At 42.2% G+C, this 19,847-nt stretch overlaps 2 protein-coding genes across 3 annotated transcripts; one reads left to right on the top strand and one right to left on the bottom strand.

Moving 5' to 3' along the window:
- Positions 1–165: 165 nt before the first annotated feature.
- Positions 166–12,600, bottom strand: nln (neurolysin (metallopeptidase M3 family)). 2 transcript variants are annotated; one of them, XM_054757002.1, is made up of 13 exons: positions 12,424–12,600; positions 11,578–11,825; positions 11,179–11,327; positions 10,859–10,963; positions 8,693–8,795; positions 8,455–8,615; positions 5,126–5,261; positions 4,594–4,960; positions 4,327–4,528; positions 1,390–1,576; positions 1,198–1,326; positions 1,000–1,136; positions 166–930 (listed from the first exon to the last, which is right to left on the bottom strand). In XM_054757002.1, exons 1-13 carry the CDS (start codon positions 12,468–12,470, stop codon positions 775–777), a joined length of 2,127 nt encoding a protein of 708 aa, XP_054612977.1. In that variant the 5' UTR covers positions 12,471–12,600; the 3' UTR covers positions 166–774. The 2 variants fall into 2 exon arrangements, with proteins under 2 accessions (XP_054612977.1, XP_054612979.1); XM_054757004.1 differs by having other exon boundaries at positions 12,518–12,587.
- sgtb (small glutamine rich tetratricopeptide repeat co-chaperone beta) lies at positions 12,577–19,754 on the top strand. Its single transcript, XM_054757007.1, has 12 exons — positions 12,577–12,661; positions 13,190–13,302; positions 13,383–13,486; positions 13,567–13,642; positions 13,831–13,930; positions 14,014–14,118; positions 14,199–14,337; positions 14,428–14,490; positions 14,578–14,615; positions 14,689–14,772; positions 17,244–17,364; positions 17,437–19,754. The coding sequence occupies exons 2-11, from the start codon at positions 13,203–13,205 to the stop codon at positions 17,353–17,355; spliced, it is 921 nt and encodes a 306-aa protein (XP_054612982.1). The 5' UTR covers positions 12,577–12,661; positions 13,190–13,202; the 3' UTR covers positions 17,356–17,364; positions 17,437–19,754.
- Positions 19,755–19,847: the final 93 nt, after the last annotated feature.

Genomic DNA, 19,847 nt, shown 5'->3' with positions numbered 1-19,847 from the left:
AGGGAACCTTTATGCCCTTTCTCAGCTAAACACCCAAATGAAACGTTTTGGTTCTCCCCAGCACACAAAATGACGAAGAATGTATCATCTGCTACAATGGCATTGACATATACAGCCTCAGTCAAAGATAAAGAACACCACAGATATGAATCGATTACAGTTCATTATTTATTGCCAAGAATATGTGCAAACATATTCATACAAAACATCCCTGGTCCTTGCCGAACTGGACATTCTGCATGGGAATTATAACAGATCTTTTAAATGGTTATCAGGGAAAAAGCTTTAATTTAAATTTAATATAATTCATTACATTTAATTAAAATATAATTTCATTTTTAAATGTACATTTTTTATTTACATTTAAATGTATTGCATTTTATTTCAATTTCATTGTTTATTGTGGTCATAATTCTTCATAATTACCAGGAAATGTGCCCAACTTTGATTATTTTCATGTATATACATGTAAATGTACCGTAAAGTACAAACACTATGACACAGCAGGTGGACATTGTGGGGGAGTGGTCTCTTCCTTGCCACACATAAATTTGGCGCTACCTGTTTTGCTTGTCTTATTTTTGACTCACTTTTTGTCTCCCACAACGTTATTCCTGACTCTCCAACGGCGTCCATTATGAGTTACATGCACATGCGTCACGGCCAATTATGCAAATTAGTCAGTGACATCATGTACCGCCTTTGCCACCACAAATAGGTTGTAGTCCTGTGGGAAACACTGTACTGGACCTTTGTCACCATTGACAGGACACATCAGAGTGCGGCGTGTGTGTCCTGTGTCCTGCTCAGTCCCTTGCACTGAAAGAATGCTTCCCGACACGGAGCGCGACCAAGAAAGCGTTCCAGCATGTCCATTCCATCCACGGAGCCTCCCGCCTCCAGGATGACTCTCCGGTACTCTTTCCCAACCTGTTTCACAGCAACAAAGCTGTGAGGACGTTTTCCTGCAGAGCGACTTGTCTTTGGACCAGGACTCACCTCTGGGTTGAGAATTCCTTCCTTTTTAAAGCGACTGAAATAGATGTCCATGGAGTAGACCTCGCTCCACAGGTAGCTGTAGTACTGGCCGTCGTATCCTCCCGCCAGGTGGCCGAAGGTGGCCGTCATGTTGGTGCCTAGGGTACGATACGTGTCATCACGTGCTGTGCAGGGAAGACGAGGACAGACGAAACGGACCTGCTGAGGCGGGGACGCCCAGGATGTCCTGGCAGTGTTGAGCAAACACTGCGGCCGTGTCCGCACGAGCGCTGCTGTGTAGCGACTGGTCTACTTTGCTGAGGACCACCTGACGCAGGTTCATCAGACCTGCAGAGGACAAACATCAACAGACGCTGTCGTGCTAGCTTGGTCCAAGTTTGAGATTCTGACCCGTGTTGGCCACTCTGGACGCGATGAGTTTGTCGAGCAGCTGGTCCGGGATGGCCGTGCCGTCCTTGTAGTGGCGAGACATTCTCCTCAGAGGCTCCTTCTCCCACACCCAGTTCTCCAGCATCTGGGAGGGGACTTCCACAAAGTCGGTCTCCACCAGAGTCCCACTGAACTCTGAAAAGGTGGTCTGGCAACGAGATGTTTTTTTTTTTTTTAAACAATTATTGCTAAAAAATATGATAATGCTAACATTTTGCCACCTAGCATTGATACACAAAAGTAAGTTTGGTTTGGTTTGGTTTAGTTTATTTGAACATGAAGGTTCCAATGGAATACATCTCATGAATCATCCTTTCACAGTTCCACATGTCCAAAAGGAGTAGGAAGAACTGCTTGTATTGTTTTTTGAATTTGCTCATCTCTGTACTTTGTTTGAGTTCCTTACTCAATCCGTTCCATAATTTAATTCCACATACGGAAATGCTGTGGGTTTTCAGCGTAGTTCTCGCGTATAAATGTTTTAAGTTTAATTTTCCTTGAAGATCATATTTCTCCTCTCTGATTGAAAAATACTGTATGAGGTTTTTGGGTAACGAGTTATTAACTTTATGCATTATTTTAGGAGTTTGAAAGAATACTAAATCTGCAAATTTTAATGTCTATGATTGTAAAAATAAAGGGTTTGTGTCCTCACTGATCTTTTTTGCAGTACAGTGAGTGAGTGAAGATTGCTTTTGTAATTATTTCCCATATCTCCACACAATACATTAAATATGCTAATACTAAGGAACAGTACAGTGTGTAGAGTGATTTTTGATCAAGAACATATTTTGCTTTATTCAATATAGAGATATTTCTCACCACCTTTTGTTGTATATATTTAATATGAGATTTCCAACTCATTTTTCGTCTATTATAACCCCCAGGAATTTATATTCTTCCACTTTTTCAATGTCCACTCCGTTAATTTGTATTTGGTCGTACGTATCCCTTCTGCTATTTCCAAATAGCATTATTTTAGTTTTACTTAAGTTCAAAAAGTAAGTGTAGCAATATGTGATGCAACCAGGAAGTCTTTCAAGGCATCTTTGCAGTCCCTCAATTGATTGACTTCTCGTTTGCATGTATGCGAAAGTTTGGAGACAGCTTGTCATCCACTAGCATGACAAAGTCTCTTCTGTTGTTGTTGCTTAATTTATTGGTATTACTGTTTCTTATGTTCTTATTCTTTTTCTTGTGTTTTCTTTCTTTTCTTGGGAGAATGAACAGAATAAGAATTTCATTGCATAGTATAACTGCCTGTTTTACTATGCATATGACAATAAAACTCTTGAATCTTGAATCTTGAAAGGGTCTCGAAACTTTTGACTGGTATTGTATGCAAACAACAAGTTAACTGTGTCCCCCAAAGGATGGGGCTATGACAAGAACATCCTTTTGATGCTGTGTTTCTACCTACACTACCAGTCAAAAGTTTAGAGACACTTTATCATCCACGAGCATGAGACGGCGTCTCTAAACTTTTGACTGGTAGTGTATATAAACAAATCAACTGCTCCCAATTGAGGGATTGCAAAACTCAAAAGTTTACAGACTAGGTCAGGGGTCGGCAACCCGCGGCTCCGGAGCTGCATGTCAGCCTCCTTGTTGCGGCTCCCTTTGATGAACTCAGTGATTTTTTTTTCTTTTACACTAAAATAGGGGAAAGTGCATTTTCGAAAAGAATTACAAATATCCGACTCACTGTAAGTCCATGAATGCATCGGGACTGCGTTCTAACTGCTGACTGGATGAGCAAGGGAAGGGGAGGTAGGCTAGTGTATGTGGTGAGTCTCACTGCAGAGAAGAAAAGTTGGCCGAGTTTGGAGTTGAGTCTGAAGCAAGTTACTGCACAGTAAAATAAAAGTATAGAATTTACGAGAGCATAGCAATATGTTTTATAACGAGAAGCGCGCTGTAGCTATGTGTTCGGAGCCCGTGACAAGGTAATCGCCGAGGTGGTGACTCCGGGAGAGGCGGATAGTGTGCTGCGGGAGCTGACGGTGTCACCCCGCCTGCGACTGCTGTGAGGCGGGCCAGAAGAATACGTTTTTCACTTTTACGTCTCCAAATACCCGTCCCTACATTTGCGCTTTGGGGAAAATAAATCACCAAGAGGGGTCGTAAAGTCGGCAGATTTAGCGAGAAAATGGCCAAGTTACCAAAACTGTTCTGCACATGAGATTGTAAGGAGGGAGAAGCCGTTCACAGATGGAGAATACGTGAAAGAATTGTTCATAAAACTATGAGCGCATCTGTTCTTTTAAAACATAAACAAGAAATGATTCAGAAAATGAAAGAATTCCTCCCCCAGTAAAGACAGTCAAGGACAGGCTCAATAGAATGGTTATTGATGGCAATTCAGCACAGGCATAAACAACACTTGGCTACATTTTGTTTTCATTTTAAACAGATACAGGAACCACTGAAAAAGGCATTTAAATTATTTCAGAGTAGGCCTACACACGCTGCTGCACTTTTATTTGTTGAATTTTGTTGCTGTTACAGGTAACATTTAAAAAAGATTACAACTTTGACAAGTTTTTAAGCTGTGTCATGTTTTGTGGCTCAAGGCTATTGTTTTTTTTTTCTTTTGATGCTAAAGGTTGCCAACCCCTGGACTAGGTGGATGACTAGGTGACTCTAAACTTTTGACTGGTAATGCAAACAACAAATGAACAGTTTAGAGACACTTTATCATCCACAAGCATGAGACGGCGTCTCTAAACTTTTGACTGGCAGTTTAAGTTTAGAGACACCTTCTCATGCTGGTGGATGACGAGGTGTCTCTAAACCTTTGACTGGTACTGTCAGTGGAAACAGCATCTGTTGCTAGGTAACGATGAAATGCTCTTCGTGTTATAGCCCCGCCCATTCCCAGCATACACAAACACTGACCTTGGAGCACAGCTCGTGCATGACATGACCAAACTCATGGAAGTACGTCTCCACCTCGTGGTGCTGGAGGAGGGAGGGCAAGCCTTTACTGGGTTTGGTAAAGTTCGCCACCATGGCCGCCACCGGGAGGCGACGCGTTCCATCGGGGCCTCTGCAGCCCGGCTGAAGGCCGAAACACGCAGCGTGGCTGTACTTTCCCTCCCTGGTGGAAGACAAAAACAACTGACCTGCAAACCCTGGACGGAATATCAAGGTTTAGGACCCTACCTGGGGTGCAGGTCCAGGTAGAAAAGGCCCACCTCCTCCCCCGTGTCTGCGTCATGCGCGGCATACAGCTTGACGTCGTGGTGCCACACGTGGGCTTGCTGGACCTCGCTGAACCTGAGACCCAGCAGGTCCTGGTAGATCCCAAAGAGCCCCTCCGTGACGGCGTGGAGCGGGAAGTACTCGATGAGCTTGTCCTTGTCCACGGCGAACTTGCGCTGCTCCACTTGGTTCATGTAGTAGGGCAGGTCCCAGGCGTTGATCTGCCCATCAAAATGGCCGCCCCTCGCCAGGCACTCCCTCTTCTTCAGTGCCAGGATGTACTTCCTCTCTCGGACGCCGACGGGCTTCAGCGTCTCGTGGAGGGCGTCTGGGAAGCAAACAAGTTGAGCATCTGGCTAACGAGCACCGCTCATCACGCACGTTACGAGCGCTAAGTGCGACATAAAAGAGGCATGCGCCGTGGCATGTGTGGCCGTTCCCTCCCAGCTCCAATGACAAACGTGTGTGCCAGGCGGGGGTGAAGTTGTCGTACTTAGAAAGGCGGCCACGTTGCTGGCGTTTTTGGCCATGTTGAGCTCCAGCACGTAGTCCGCGTGGCTGCTGTAGCCCAGCAGGGTCGCCACCTTTGACCTCTGCTGTATCAAGCGCTCCAGGATGGGCGTGTTGGCCTGCACAAAAACACACAGTCAAAAGTTTAGAAACACTTTATAACAGGGGTTGTCCAAAGTGCAGCCCGGGGGCCATTTGCGGCCCGCAGGTGTTTTTTTAATTGGCCTGTAGCACATTCTAAAAATATAATTTAACAAGAAAACTAAAAAAGGAAAAATCTGGAGTAATTTTACAAGAATAAAGTAAAAATTAGGGCTGTCAAATGATTAAAAACTGTAATCAGATGAATCCATTTTTAATGTATGAATCATGATTAATCACCATTAGCATCTATGTCTGAAATATACCAATTTGTATTGTATTTAATTAACAGAAAGGTAGACAACAGGACAGGATTATATATATTTGTATGTATTAACAGCTCCAAATGAACTACATATATCAACCAAGCTAAAAGATACCACACAAGTCTAAAAATCTATTTGTCTCACTAGTCTCTATAACAGAATCAGAACATTTGAATTCCACTTGCGTTGCGTCCAAAGACATCACGTAATTTAAGGTCAATTTGCTTGTCTTCAGTGTATTTTCCAGCATACTTAAATGTAACAAATTGTACATCCGAATTAAGAGCTACAAAGTGAGTAATAAGAATATCGACTTAATGTTTTTCTTTATCTTACTGTTTATTTACATGAACTGACTAGAGACGTGTGTGAGTTGGAGATGCAAACAGTATACTGTATGGTGTTGGAATTGGACTGCTATTGATGTGTTCAGGTTAGAATGAAGTTAGAAAAGAGCGTCAGACTCTGTGTGACTGTGTGGGGACTCGGCCTGTCACGATAACAAATTTTGCTGATCTACAATTGTGCTAAAATGTATCGACGATAATCGATTATTTCCACCTTTTTTGTTGAAAACCCCCACTATCATATAGTTTATTATTATTCAATGATCATTTAGTCATGTCATATTTGTGCCACTCGATGGCACTCAAGCATTGTGTACCTGAGGCACAGAAGCCGCCTACTAGAACACTCACGAATCGCGGGATGTCACAGACCAATCCTACTGATTGTGTCAAAAGAACTACACACAACAACGCAATAGGTGGATAAAAACAGACAAGACAGTGAGCTAAAATGCAATGTTGCTGATATCTCCCAGACAATTCCGACTGATGGCTTTTCAACCGTATTGGAAGGTTGCATTTCTTTTGCAATGTAGCGACTGACACCGTGAACGCGCACCATTTTGCGATGTTTCGTTAAATATTTACTCCGCCGATCAAACGCCTAAGTAAGCATTGACTGTCGGGAAGAAGGTTTTGCTTCACATCCACACTGGAACGGTGGCATTCGGCTTAGAAACGATTACTTCTGTGCCTTCATTCATAATCGCGCCTGGTAGCTAACTGCTGGCACTCCGTGTACGTAGCCCCCGCCTCCACTACTGGGACAAAGAGGCTGAATAGCCGAGAAGATGCTCGCTCTCTTCTGTGTTCATGTCATATGGAGCCAATGAACACAGACACAAGCAGCGCGAACCCTCTTGTCATCCAGCCTGTGTACCAGAGAGACTAACAGATGGAGCAGACGCACGTACACGTAAATGTCAATTTATCCAGGGCTAATAATTATCGACCAGTGTTTTTTTAATCGTTCGATAAATCGACATATTCATTATCGTGACAGGCCCAGGCTCCACTGTGATCGCGTCTGCCGTCATAATAAAGAGGCATGCTTGCTTAATAACACAAAAAAACTATTAATGAAATAAAAGAGTTACCGCCGTTAACGCCTTATTTTTGACAGCCCTAGTAAAAATATTAAGAGAAAAAAGTTTTAAGAGGAAAACGTCGTAATTTTACGAGAGTAATGTAATATTATTTAGGAAAAAATAACATTTATTTTAGTAGCATAAATTTGAAATATTAAACAAAGAATACTATTTAAGTTGTAATACAGCATTATGCGAGACAAAACAAAATAATGTAATTTTTGGAAAAATAAAAACAACATTATTATTAAAAAAACATTTAAATATTATTATTTTAAATACGTTCTTTATTAAAAAATACAAATCAACAAAGATGTATTTTTTTCCAATTAGGTTGCAGGAAAAGTTATAACGTTGTGAGAATAAATTCAAAACATTATGGGAATAAATTCCTAATTATGAGAAGAACATTTGAAATAGGTGGAAAATTAATTTAAAAAAAACAGCAGCAGCAGTTGTTTTTACAAGGATAAAGTCAAAATATTTAGAGAAATGAAGTCGCATTCGAACGAGAAAAAAGTTTCAATATTAAAAAAAAAGTGTGACTTAATAATATGAGGAAAATTAATGTTATTTTAGTAGCATAGAATTTAAACATTAAAGAAAAGATGTTATCTTATTTTTTATTTTAAGTCATATGGGAATAAAGTCACAATATTGTTAAAAGAAAATTTACAAAGATTAGGGCGGCAGTGGCTCAGGAGGTAGAGCAAACCGGAAGGCTGGCAGTTCGATCCTCGGTCTCTCCACCCAGTCACTGTCGTCGTGTCCTCCAGTCCTCCGGTTCGCTGTATGAATGCGAATGTTTGGTGGCGGTCGGAGAGGGTGTAGGCGCCAACTGGCAGCCACGCTTTCCTTAAGACTACCCCAGGGCAGCTGTGGCTACAGAATAATGGGTTCACTTCATTGTGAACCGCTATGGGTCACTTGAACAGTGCTATAAAAAATAATCCAATATTATTATTACTTCAGAAATATATTTTAAATATTTGGACAATTAAAAAAAAACTGCAAAAAATGGGAAAAAAAGAGCAAAGGGAGAAGTTGATACTAATGATAGCCTTTTCACCTATAGAAAAGCTGAGATGCATTTTTTTTCTTGAACTCGATATGACTTCTTAGCATATCAACATTTCCAAATGTCAAAGTGGCCCTTACATCCTTTCATTCTCCACTACGTGGCCCTTACTGCAAAAAGTTTGAGCACCCTTGCTTTAGAAGTTATTGTTAGGACTTCAGAGTGCTTAACTTCTTTTTACACTTTTACGCCAGTTAAGAATGTTAAACGGCAACTTCAAACCTAGCCTGAACACTTCATAAAGATTTTATGACAGCTTAAGTTTGACCCTGGAACACGTTATTCTATTATTATGACGACCTGAGAAGGTCGTCTATCGTGACTCCACAGCGGGTGTGTGAGCGTCGAGCGCAGCGCCGCATACACGTGGCGTGCCACCAGGCTCCCGTTACCTCTTTGCACCTGCTGTGAAATGCCGTCTCCATTTTCCTGCGCGTCTCGGGATCGCGACACCTCTTCATGATGGGGTAGTAGTGCGGGTACTCCAGCGTCACCTTGTAGCGTCCATCCAGGGTCTTCTCCAGGCCTCCGAGGAAGCTGCCAGCCAGTCCGTCTGGGCGTGATAAGAGAAAATTGAGCGAAAGCACCAGAACCAGTGCCGCTAAGTCACCTGTATGCATGTGAACTGACCCAACTGCTGCTCGGAGAAGACCAGGAAGGTGTTGTCCTCGTTCAGGTTCTTATTGAACTCGATGGAGAGCTCGCTGATGAGCTTGGATGTCCTTTTTATTTGCTTCCGGGACAAAAATGAGAAATAACGTCCCAAAAATGATTTATGGCTACTTCATACGTTAACACAATATGGACAAAAGTATTGGGACACATTCCACCTACAGCAGGGGTGTCACACTCATTTTCATTGAGAGCCACCTCACAGTTATGGCTACCCTCAGAGGGCCACTTGTAACAGTAAATATACTGTATATGCATATGAATATAAATCTATAGTTGCCTCGTAATACTATTCAATGGCCCATGCATTTTTTTATATATATTTTTAGATATTCTTTATATATATTTTTTAAACAAATTGATAGGTAACTTGCTTTGATTTCATACATCAACGTGACAAGCAGATACTCAAGTACACTACATTGTGGTTTGACCATCGTGCCCTGTCTATCGCGGTTTGACCACACAGTGATTCATTAATAAATAATTGATGTTTCGTGGTCGAATACGTCCTATTATTAGTAAAAAAAAAATGCATATTTAAGCAAATTGTACTTATTCTTGGCCGAGTGGCTAAATGAACTAACTAAGTGAACTAAAATACAATGGGCAGAAGAAGCATTGTAATTATGAATGACACTATGTGACACCAGGTGTCAGTAGCTGTTCGGTGAGACAAGCACCAGACATGGTCGCCAGAAAAGGCATTTACTGACAGTTTAAATTATCTCACTACAGGCACAATAATAACAACATCATAATCATAATAACAACACATGCTACTACGTCACTTCCTGTCCTCTACGCATATGTCCGCCCGCCACTAACATACTTATTGTGACACACATGAGCAGGAGTTTTATGTACATCTTAAATGGCTTATTTACTCTTCTTATGTCTACTATATTGGGTAATACAAGTGTAACACCATTTAAAGCTGCCATTACAATACATTAATAAGGCAATTGCCACCACATGAAGGACGCTGTCCAGAAAAAAAACAACCAGGAACTGCTAATGTGTGAGTCTATGTTATCTTACTTATATCTAATATGTTTTATTTTCTCTGATTATATCTATATCTACTATATTGGGTAATACAAATCCAAAGATGACTATAGGGGTGTTATTTCATGTCTAGAGCGCTCTAAACAGGTTTTCTATGCCCTAACTAGAAATATATTCCATCTACAGTCATGGTAAAAAGGATCAGACTACCCTTGTTTCTTCAGTTTATTGATCCATTTTAATGCCTGGTGCAACTATAGGTACATTTGTTTGGACAAATATAATGATGATAACAAATATAGCTCATAAGAGTTGAATTTAAGAGCTGATATCTAGCACCTTCCTTGGTTTTCTTGATGATAACCAAAATCACTTAAGTTCTTACATGAATAACTATAGCATTGTACTGACAAAAAATGTAACTCTTAGAAGCTATTTTTGTTGTCATTGTATCAAGCATTAAAATGAATAAGAAACTGAAGAAACAAGTGTGGTCTAATCATTTTGTCCATGACGCAGGCCACATAAAATTATGTGGAGGGCCAAATCTGGCCCCTGAGCCTTGAGTTTAACACCGGTGACCTACAGGAAGTGACCAAAAGATAAGCTAGACTAGCCTCCATTCTTCTGGGAAGACTTTCACCGATGTTGGATGAGCGCGCTGTGTTTCCATTACATTTGCCAACAATAAATTTAGAGCCACACAAATATATTTGGCTCCACCTGTTTGCGCTGACTCCTAAACACATTATAATGGGACTGCCGTGAACGTAGCTTGTCGTTACAACCCTTAACACACCTCATGCACACCTGGTCTGTCAGAGAATAAGAAGATGTAGCAGGAGGGATCAGTGATGCCAACTTAGTGAGTATTTAGACCCCTATTAGCCCTGTTTTTCAATAAAGTGAGGAGTGCTACTAATAGCACACACCTCTTGTATTTTTTGGCCAATTATGCAAAATTAGACAATGACGTCTCCTAGCCCCCTCACGCCACTCCGCTGACACAAATAGATTGCTCTCCTGTGACAAACACTGGAGGGGAGTAACTGATTTAAAGGTGTGTCCCAATACTTAAGTCACAAGTTACATGTATCGTGAAAAAACTTGCGTTACCTCTCGCGTCTCTGAAGACAAGTGCAGTCCGTTCCTCCTGCCCAACATCACAAGTCGTTCGAGGAGCCTCATCTCTTCTGCGGAGACGTTTTCCGGAAGCTTCTTCTGCAGAAAGGAATGCAGCGTGTTCAGTATGTGTGCGGTGTGGACGTACGCCGGCTGCCGTCACCCACGACCGAGCTCTTAACGCAATAGACAATCTTTGCGTTTGGCTGAGGCTGCGTGTTAAGTGCATCGAATGTTCACACGTGGGTTTAATGAGCTCCAAAGTGCTTGGTGCCGTTTCATTTCCTAATCGCCTGACCGCGCAGCTGCATTACCTGCAAGGCAGTGATTCTCTGGAAGACGTCTTCCCTCATGCTCAGCTCCACGTCCAACTCGGAAAGCTTCTTGTCCGCCTCTGTGCTCGCCGACCGGACCTCCTTGGAAGGGCAGACGTACTGCGGGAAGTCGAGGGCATGGCGAGACGCTGGTGAGGGTGAAGAGCCAACAAAGAAGACTTAAATATGGGTTGTGATGGTTGACGAACATGAATCTGTAAATCATAGTCCACTTGTTTGGGGCCAAGTGGTGCAGTAAACCCACTAGATCCACTAAAGAACTGTACAGTATGTGACAGTACGGTCTTGCATTGTTTGGTTTTGAGTGTGCATTGTAGTTGAAAGGTGCTTGAGAAGTGTTCTGGCGTGCATGTCCACGTGTGCCCTTGGAGGACTTACATGCATAGTCCAGCTTGACGTTGGCCAGAGCTCTCAGGGTGTTTTCAACGCAGACATCCTCCACGTTGAGAGACCCGACGTCATCATAGACCTTCTTCACCCTGCCCATCAAGCGCTCCGTGGAGGTCGTGATCTCCTCGGGTGTCATATCCCATCTCGGCAGATTCCTCTTGCTCCCTGCCTGAGCGCAGCCTCGCGCGGGAACGACGGCAGAGTTGTTGAGGATGGTCATTCTCCACACGGGCTCCCTGCAAAGAGTGCCAGACGCTGCGCTTGAACACGTTTAAGCATCAAAGCCGAGCGCTGGAAGGCCGCAGCTGCCCACAGCGCAAGCGGTGCATTCCGGAAAATCACACTTGGCTCGTGCTCGCCATTCTTTCCATGCTAAGCAGTGACCTTCTCCCAATGACGGCCGAGGGTCCAGTGTCACATTGCGGAGATCTTCAGGAACATGACACCATGTCGTGATTGCAAAACTTAAGAGCCGGCCATTAAAATATGACTGTGTGTTTACAACATGTTTAACACATAGGTGACATGCATGCTGACATCATAAAATGTCAAGTAAAGCAACCAAGCGTTTACATACATTTCACATAGATGACATGAAAGACATGCACGCTAAGACTATAAAATATCAAGTAAAGCTTCAACCATGCGTTTACATACTTTTCAAGGGCCTGACCTTTAACCTACAGGTTCATGGTGGAGTTTAAGCTAATGTTAAATCTTTAATTTTCGTGCTCGTTAAGTGTTTATGTTCACATCGTAAGTTACAGACAGTACTGTACAGAGATACTACTGTTTGTGTGTGTGTAAACATAGTCGCGTGCACGTGACTCATACCTGCCGAGCGCGCGCCAGGCTGCTGCTGTCACACGTGACGCAAACATTCCAACGCCATGCGTTTTGAAAAGCAAACAAAAGAAAGAAAAAGTACCCAAATCAAAGCTTGCCTTCTCACTGCGTTCTCTCCTGGCCAGCAGCAGCTTGGCTGTCTTATTTCCGCCGTCACGGTTTGCGCATGCGCAAAAGATCTAGTTAGCTTTGGCCGTCAGGGCGGCAGCAGTTAGCCTTAGTTCAGGTAAGTGAACGGCACGAGGGATGAAGATGCCATAAACAATATATATATAATATATATCAGTTAATATAGCGGCTTTTTTGGTGTATGTGTGTGTTTTTAAAATCATCGTTGCGTCGCTGAGAACTGGGTTGTCTTTTTTAGCGTCAACGCACGAGATGCCCACTCGTGACGTCGGGGCTACTTTTAATGACAAGCTAACCTGCTAAAACGATGGGCTTACTTATTTTACCGTGTTTGAAGAGAATAACATGATATTTGAGTGCATTTGGGAGATGATGCGATGTTATTACGTCACAAGCTGTGTTGTCAACTAGCCAGCCTCACGTGACCTGTTTGCACCTGCTCCGCCGGGACGTCATCACGCCCAGGGCCCACTATAAAGCTTTATCGATTAAATTATGATAGGTGGCTAAGAACATGCCTAAATAATAACATCATGACATTATATAGAAGATGTATACTTTGGTACTTTTGACCATTGCGGTAGTTAACATGTCTGAAGTATTTCAGTAAAATGTGTGTGTGCAGCTTGTAGGTAAACATGGCGGTAGAGAAGCGCCTAGCGTTCTCTATCGTACAGTTCCTACGAGATCAGACGCATGGCGGAACTTTGAATTCTGATGAGCAGGAGAGCCTGGAAGGTAATGGAGTGACATGGTGACTCTGAGGCATCACGGTGGTGTGCACGATGAAGAAACATCTCTTACCTCTGATTGTTCAGTTGCCATCCAATGTTTGGAGACCACCTTTAAGATCGGCGCCAGCGACTGTCATCTGGCAGCGCCGCAGCCCCTCATGGAAGTGTTCCTCAATTCACTGCTCAAGGTGAGTGGGGAATCACGCCCTTGTCATGTGACCTAAACCAGAATATGAGTGCACACATTTGAACATTTGGATTTCCTCAGAACGACATCATGACATTACCGACGACCTCGCCGTCTCCAGAAGATGCTGAACGAGCTGAGCAGCTGAAGAATGAAGGTAGGAGTTCCCTTTTTGGCAGAGTTTAAGCTAAGATAAAGTCATCCTGGATGAGTCTGTTGAAGAGTTCGCCACATCCCTTGAGGCGTCCTCTTTGGAGAGGTAGTCCCGATGGCCATCACATTTAAAAGGAAGTGACCATGCATGGATGAAGGAAGTGTCACGGTGTACGCACCCCGTCTTTTCAGGGAACAACCACATGAAGGAGGAGAACTACCGATGTGCAGTGGAGTGCTACACCAAGGCCATCGAGCTGGACCTGAGGAATGCAGTCTATTACTGCAACAGGTATCAGCAACGAGCTACCCTGTTGACGACAGCGCATGTAATGTAATGCATGTGCATGTACTGTAATGCTGCTCACTCTGCAGGGCGGCTGCTCACAGTAAACTGGGGAACTACACGGAGGCAACCGGTGACTGCGAGCGAGCCATCGCGATCGACCCCAGCTACAGCAAAGCGTACGGCAGGATGGGGTGAGTGACTGTGCCGCCTCGTGGAACCCTCTGGATTGATTGCTCTGGATCAAGCATGTCTTCTCTTCCTCTTCTTCAAGCCTGGCGTTGACGGCCATGAACAAATACCCCGAGGCCATTTCTTATTTCCAGAAAGCGCTGGTGCTGGACCCCGACAACGACACGTACAAGTCCAACCTGAAGGTGGCAGAGCAGAAGCAGAAGGAAGTGAGCAGTCCAGTAAGTGGAACTCCAAAATAAAACGGCTAAAGCTTGGATTGTGCTGCTTCCTGTTTTGAAATGCCATCATTATCTTGTTTGATGATGCAGATTGCTGCTGGATTGGGATTTGACATGGCCAGTTTAATCAACAACCCCGCCTTCATCAGCATGGTAAACGCCTGCACCTCCTCCTTTATTGTTGTAATCTTACATCCTCATGAGTAACATTTACACTTATTTCAACATTTCACATTTTAGGCAGCCAGTGTGATGCAGAACCAACAAGTCCAGCAGCTGTGAGTGTTGTCCCCGTTAGCGTCTAGCTTAGCATCAAATTGTCTCACTGTGACTTCCTCACTGTGCTGTCAGCATGTCAGGAATGATGTCCAATGCTGTGGGCGGACCGGCGGCTGGAGTGGGCGGACTGTCGGACATTTCCAGTTTGATTGAAGCGTAAGTACATTGCATGACAAGTACACGCTGCAAATAAATTTGGTGCTACTTGTTCGCCCTCACACATAAACTCATTGCAATGGGACTGTCCGCTTCTTAACACACCTCACACGCACCCGTTCTGCCAGAGGATAAGAAGATAAAGCAGGAGGGATCAGTGTTGCCAACTTAGCAACACTGTCGCTATATTTAGCGAGCAATCAAACCTGTCTAGATACAGTACCTTTAAAACAAATAAGATACTAGTGACAAATCTAGTGAAGAGACTTTTGGAGGCTAAACGCTGAAGAAAGTTATGCATAGCTTTCACTTTTGCGTATCATCGTACATAAGTGGTGCGTTCAAGGACTGCCAAACAAAGTTGGAAATTGTAATACTCAACAAAAAACATTAACGAAACAAAAGACATAAAAGTGTAAAAATCGTGGGCTATCTAATAGGGATGTAAATCTTTGTGATAGACGATTCCATTTGCATCTACATACACGGGATGCGATACGATAAAAAAATTATTATATTTTAAAAACAATGAATGGATACGATTTGATAGTGTACAAACGATACGGTTCGATACGATTCTATGGTTATATTTGTTGACAGATGTCTGATTACGTTATAAGATAAAGAAGCCAATTGTATAAAAGTGGCATTTTTACAGTATTTTCAAATGTGTAAAAGAGCACATCATATCCACAAGCATGGTGTAAGGCAGGGGTCCCTAACCCCGGGGCCGCGGGAACCGTTCAGGCGCATTGATTAAAAAAAAAAAAAATTAAAAAATCATATGCATTAATGATAAATTGAAAAAAAAAACCTAATATAATTTGTAAACAAGTACATCGAATTTTATGTAAATACGTAAATATCAATTTTGGAAATATGGGCCATTATTTTATTTAAAAAATAATACACAGTTTTGCATGTTTATGTTGTTTGTTGCGAGCGGCGATCTGTCCCACTTCTGTCCCACACGGCCTTTGAATGCACCATCTGACTTTCTCCCACGCTGCACAGCTAGACTACAATACTGTATTTTTACCCTTTTTCTGTGGTCCCAAATGCTGATGCTATGTGGGAATGCATAAAGGTAACATTTGATGACGAAGCACGCGCGACAAGTGTTTCGCTGGCAGCCCAGGCTCTCGCCTTAACAGACTCAATGTCAACCGGTTGCTAGTCTCGCGATACCCGGTGCATGTCGATTAATCTAAGCATTTATGGCTGATTCTTATCGTTCCAGGAGGCTGCAGCCGCTTGTCAAACAGGTTATCCCGTCGCATCGGTTTATCATTGACAACCCTACTATCTTAACAGAGACTCTGTCATGAAAGTGTTCTAAACATATTCTAAGTTCTACACATATTAGTTGTGCTTTTTGTTTGTTTTAGTCGCTTTTTGTCTCTCACAATATTATTTCGCTCTCATACAATGACATGCAAATGCGTCATGGCCAATTATGCAAATTAGATACCAATACCCACTACAAGTAGATTATAGTCATGTGGGAAACATTCCTTGTGGAGTGACATGCTTAAGTCTTGTTGGCAGTTTTGGATGATGACACATTTCTCATTTGCAGGCAAGTGTCAATTTAAGACAGGGGTGTCCACACTTTCCAGCGAGAGCCACATACTGAAAGATGAAAGGATGCAAGGGCCACTTTAATATTTTGTAAATATGCTAAGAAGTTACATACCTGTATATATCAAGAAAAAAAGGTATTCTCAGCTTTGTGATATACAGTAGGCGATAAAGCATATTATAAGTATGAACTTCGGTCTTGACTCGTTTTTCTCATTTTTGCTGTTTTTTTTTTTAATATCCACTTTCTTCTTAAATAATCTTGGTAAATGTTCTTGTCGTAATATTCAGATTAATTTTTCCCCCACACTAATTTTCCAAAAATTACAACTTTATTTTGTTTTGTTTCATATTGTAACATTTTTTCTTTAATATTTCTTATACCAAAAAAATGACATTAATTTTCCTAATAATATCTAGACTTTATTATTGTAAAATTACAGCTGTATTTTCCATTTCCGCTGTGTGGTTTTAAACATTTTTTTCTATCTATTTCAACTTTCTTTAAAATTTTCTTCACGTAACCATGACTTTATTCCCTGTATATTTTGACTTCTCGTAATAACTTTTTCCGCAACCTAATTTTCCAAAAAACTTTGTTTTGTTTCTCATATTATTACGACTTTCTAAAAATACCGTCTTTTTTTTTTTCAATATTTCAACTTTATGCCACTAAAATTAAATTATTTTTCATTATACTATTACATTATTTTCGGAAAATTGCGACTTTGTTAGATGACAGCTTTTTTCTCTTAATAATTTGACTTTATCCATGTAAAATTACTGCATGTTTTTTTTTTTTTTAGTTTTCTTGTCTTCTTATAGTCTTTTATTTTTTGTGCCACGGGCCGCCATTCACCCCAAACGATCACTTGCGTTTTGTCCACCAGGGGGCAGCAGTTTGCCCAGCAGATCCAGCAGCAGAACCCCGAGCTGATCGAGCAGCTACGGAACCACATCAGGAGCCGCTCCTTCAGCGGCAGCGCCGAGGAGCACTCGTGATCCGCTCAGGTCCGTGTCTCGCAACGTCACCGGGCGGACCTCTGAACGCTCTCTTGACGTGACCTCTCTCTCCTCCTACAGATGGCAGAGGAGTCCGACGCCAAGCTGATCCCGCCCAGGCTGGACCCGAGAGATGACTGTGAACAAAACATGCGACACACATGAGTGACTTGTTATCTTCAGAGTGGTCCAAACGCTTCTTCTGGTACTCGTGACGTCATGTCCGCCATGTTTGTTATAGTCTCATTCAACCCTCAGTGTTCACGCATAGAAGACACTGTCACATGGAAGAATGTTGGACATTCTCTCTCACGCTAGTGAATGATGAGATGTCTCCAAACTGTTGACCGGTACTGTTTAAAGAAATACCACCAGGAGGCGGCCACATTGCATTGCAGTGATATCGGAGATTAGCCTGGCGAGTGGCATGATTACGATCTGCATGTGCTTTGCATAGATGAGGTGGAACATCCGGGCACTTTACCACGTGTCCCATGTAAACAAGTAGCAGCGTCCGGGCTCTGTATCTTTGTGGTTTGTGGGGGAGTTTTCACTCGTTTAGCTGAAGTCATATTGTGTGGCCTTATGCCAAGGGTGTCCAAACTTTTTCCACCGAGGGTCGCATACTGAAAAATCAAAGAACGCGGCGTCCACTTTAATATTTGACATGTTGTAAACCACCCCATGTAGATATTCTACATTACGTATATATACTTTAAGAAATAACTGCATAGTATGAACTTTGGCACCTTACATTTTTTCTTGCTTGTTTTTATTTATTTATTTATTTTATTTGACAAATATTTCAGTTTTCTGCTCTTATTTTTTTTTCGTAATATGACTTCATTCTGATATTATTTTCACTTTATTCTTGTAATATTTTTAACTTTTTCCCAAACAAATTTTCCAAAAATTGTAACTTCATTCTTGTTTTTTGTTTCTCGTAATATTGTGACTTTACAAAAAACTTCCATCCATCTTCTAGCGCTTATCCGAGGTTGGGTCGTGGGGGCAGCAGCCTAAGCAGGGAAGCCCAGATTTCCCTCTCCCCGGCCACTTCGTCCAGCTCCTCCCGCTGGCGTTCCCAGGCCAGTTGAGAGACATAGTCTCGCCAACATGTCCTGGGTCTTCCCCGAGGCCTTCTACTGGTCGGATGTGGCCCATGGCACATTGTAGTAATAAAATTTAACCAAAAAGGAGAAAAATATATTTTACGTAATTGACTCATTCAATTCCAGCCATTTTTCCCAGCCAACTCCTTCAGTACCGGCCATTTTAGACTATTTTTGACTGATGTTTCAAGGCACACAGAGTAATGTGTTCTATGGTTATATAAACATGGAACCTACCAAAAGAAAGTTAGACTCGCCTCTTTCATTAGCAAAAAGTTTGTTCTACCTTTTTCCATTATTTAGTAATCAGCAGTAGAACATAGGTAAGTTTCAGGAAAATATCAGTTGCCGACTTAGAAAAGGGAGAAAAAAACGTTTTGTGAACAGATACAACTTTCACTTTGACACAAATTTTTTGCTTTTGTGACGGCTCAAATATCGAAATAACTATACCACTAGATAAACAACATAAAAAAGGTTGTTTTACATGAAAATAACAATTTTTTTACAAATACAACACAATTTCCACATTTGCAAATGAACTATGTGTGTGCATGCGTCACCCTCTGCACGCTACACCCCTCCACGTTCTTCCACTTCCTCCTTGCTGTCATGTATGTTTTTTCCATTCAAATTCACATGCTGAGCGCTGATCAAATCCACTACTGCCACCTTGTGGCCGTTTTCATGGCTTAAAACTGCTCTAAAAGTGACATTAGTGTGCGGGTGTGTCATCACCTCTTTTTGCCTCTCACGCAAAAAAAGCGTAAAAGACATTTCGGATCAGGCGTTCGGGTTTATAAAAACGTATAAATACGTCTTTGGTATTGAATGACTTCAAAAATGTGTATGTGTATATATATATATATATATAGCTTTTGGCTTGTAAGGCTAATCTCGCTCGTGGTATTATTTCTTTATGAAAAAGCTGCGATGTATATGGTATGTGATGGTGTCTTGTATCATATAACACTGAGGCTTCACAGTGGTCATTCAACTCAGCCTACTAAACACGTGACTGACACACGTGTGTTGTTTGCAGCCTGCATTGTGATGTCATTGCACTTTAGCACCAATAATAAATAACAAGTACCACCGACCCCCTTTAAGACTGTATTTATGTGTTGACGATGTCGTCAAAGTGTTAAGGTGGCTCCTCCTGCATGCTTTTAAATCTGGAATTTGGCATCAGATGCTGTATGGAAACAATTAGCACTGCTGGGCCAGGAAGACGCTTCCTCCAATCACTTGTCCAAATAAACAATAAATGTCCTGGAATTTAACTCACCCTTTGTTGTCTTCCCTCAACTTCAGGAAACGGGTGCACACACACACATAGGCCGCTTCAGTCAGGTACACCGTCTGATGAGAGAGATAGCA

This window comes from Dunckerocampus dactyliophorus, chromosome 17 (genome assembly GCF_027744805.1).
Source record: "Dunckerocampus dactyliophorus isolate RoL2022-P2 chromosome 17, RoL_Ddac_1.1, whole genome shotgun sequence".
Classification (NCBI taxonomy): Eukaryota; Metazoa; Chordata; class Actinopteri; order Syngnathiformes; family Syngnathidae; genus Dunckerocampus; species Dunckerocampus dactyliophorus.
The sequence above is the reverse complement of the archived record's forward strand: the minus strand, read 5'-3'. Positions and strand labels throughout refer to the sequence as shown.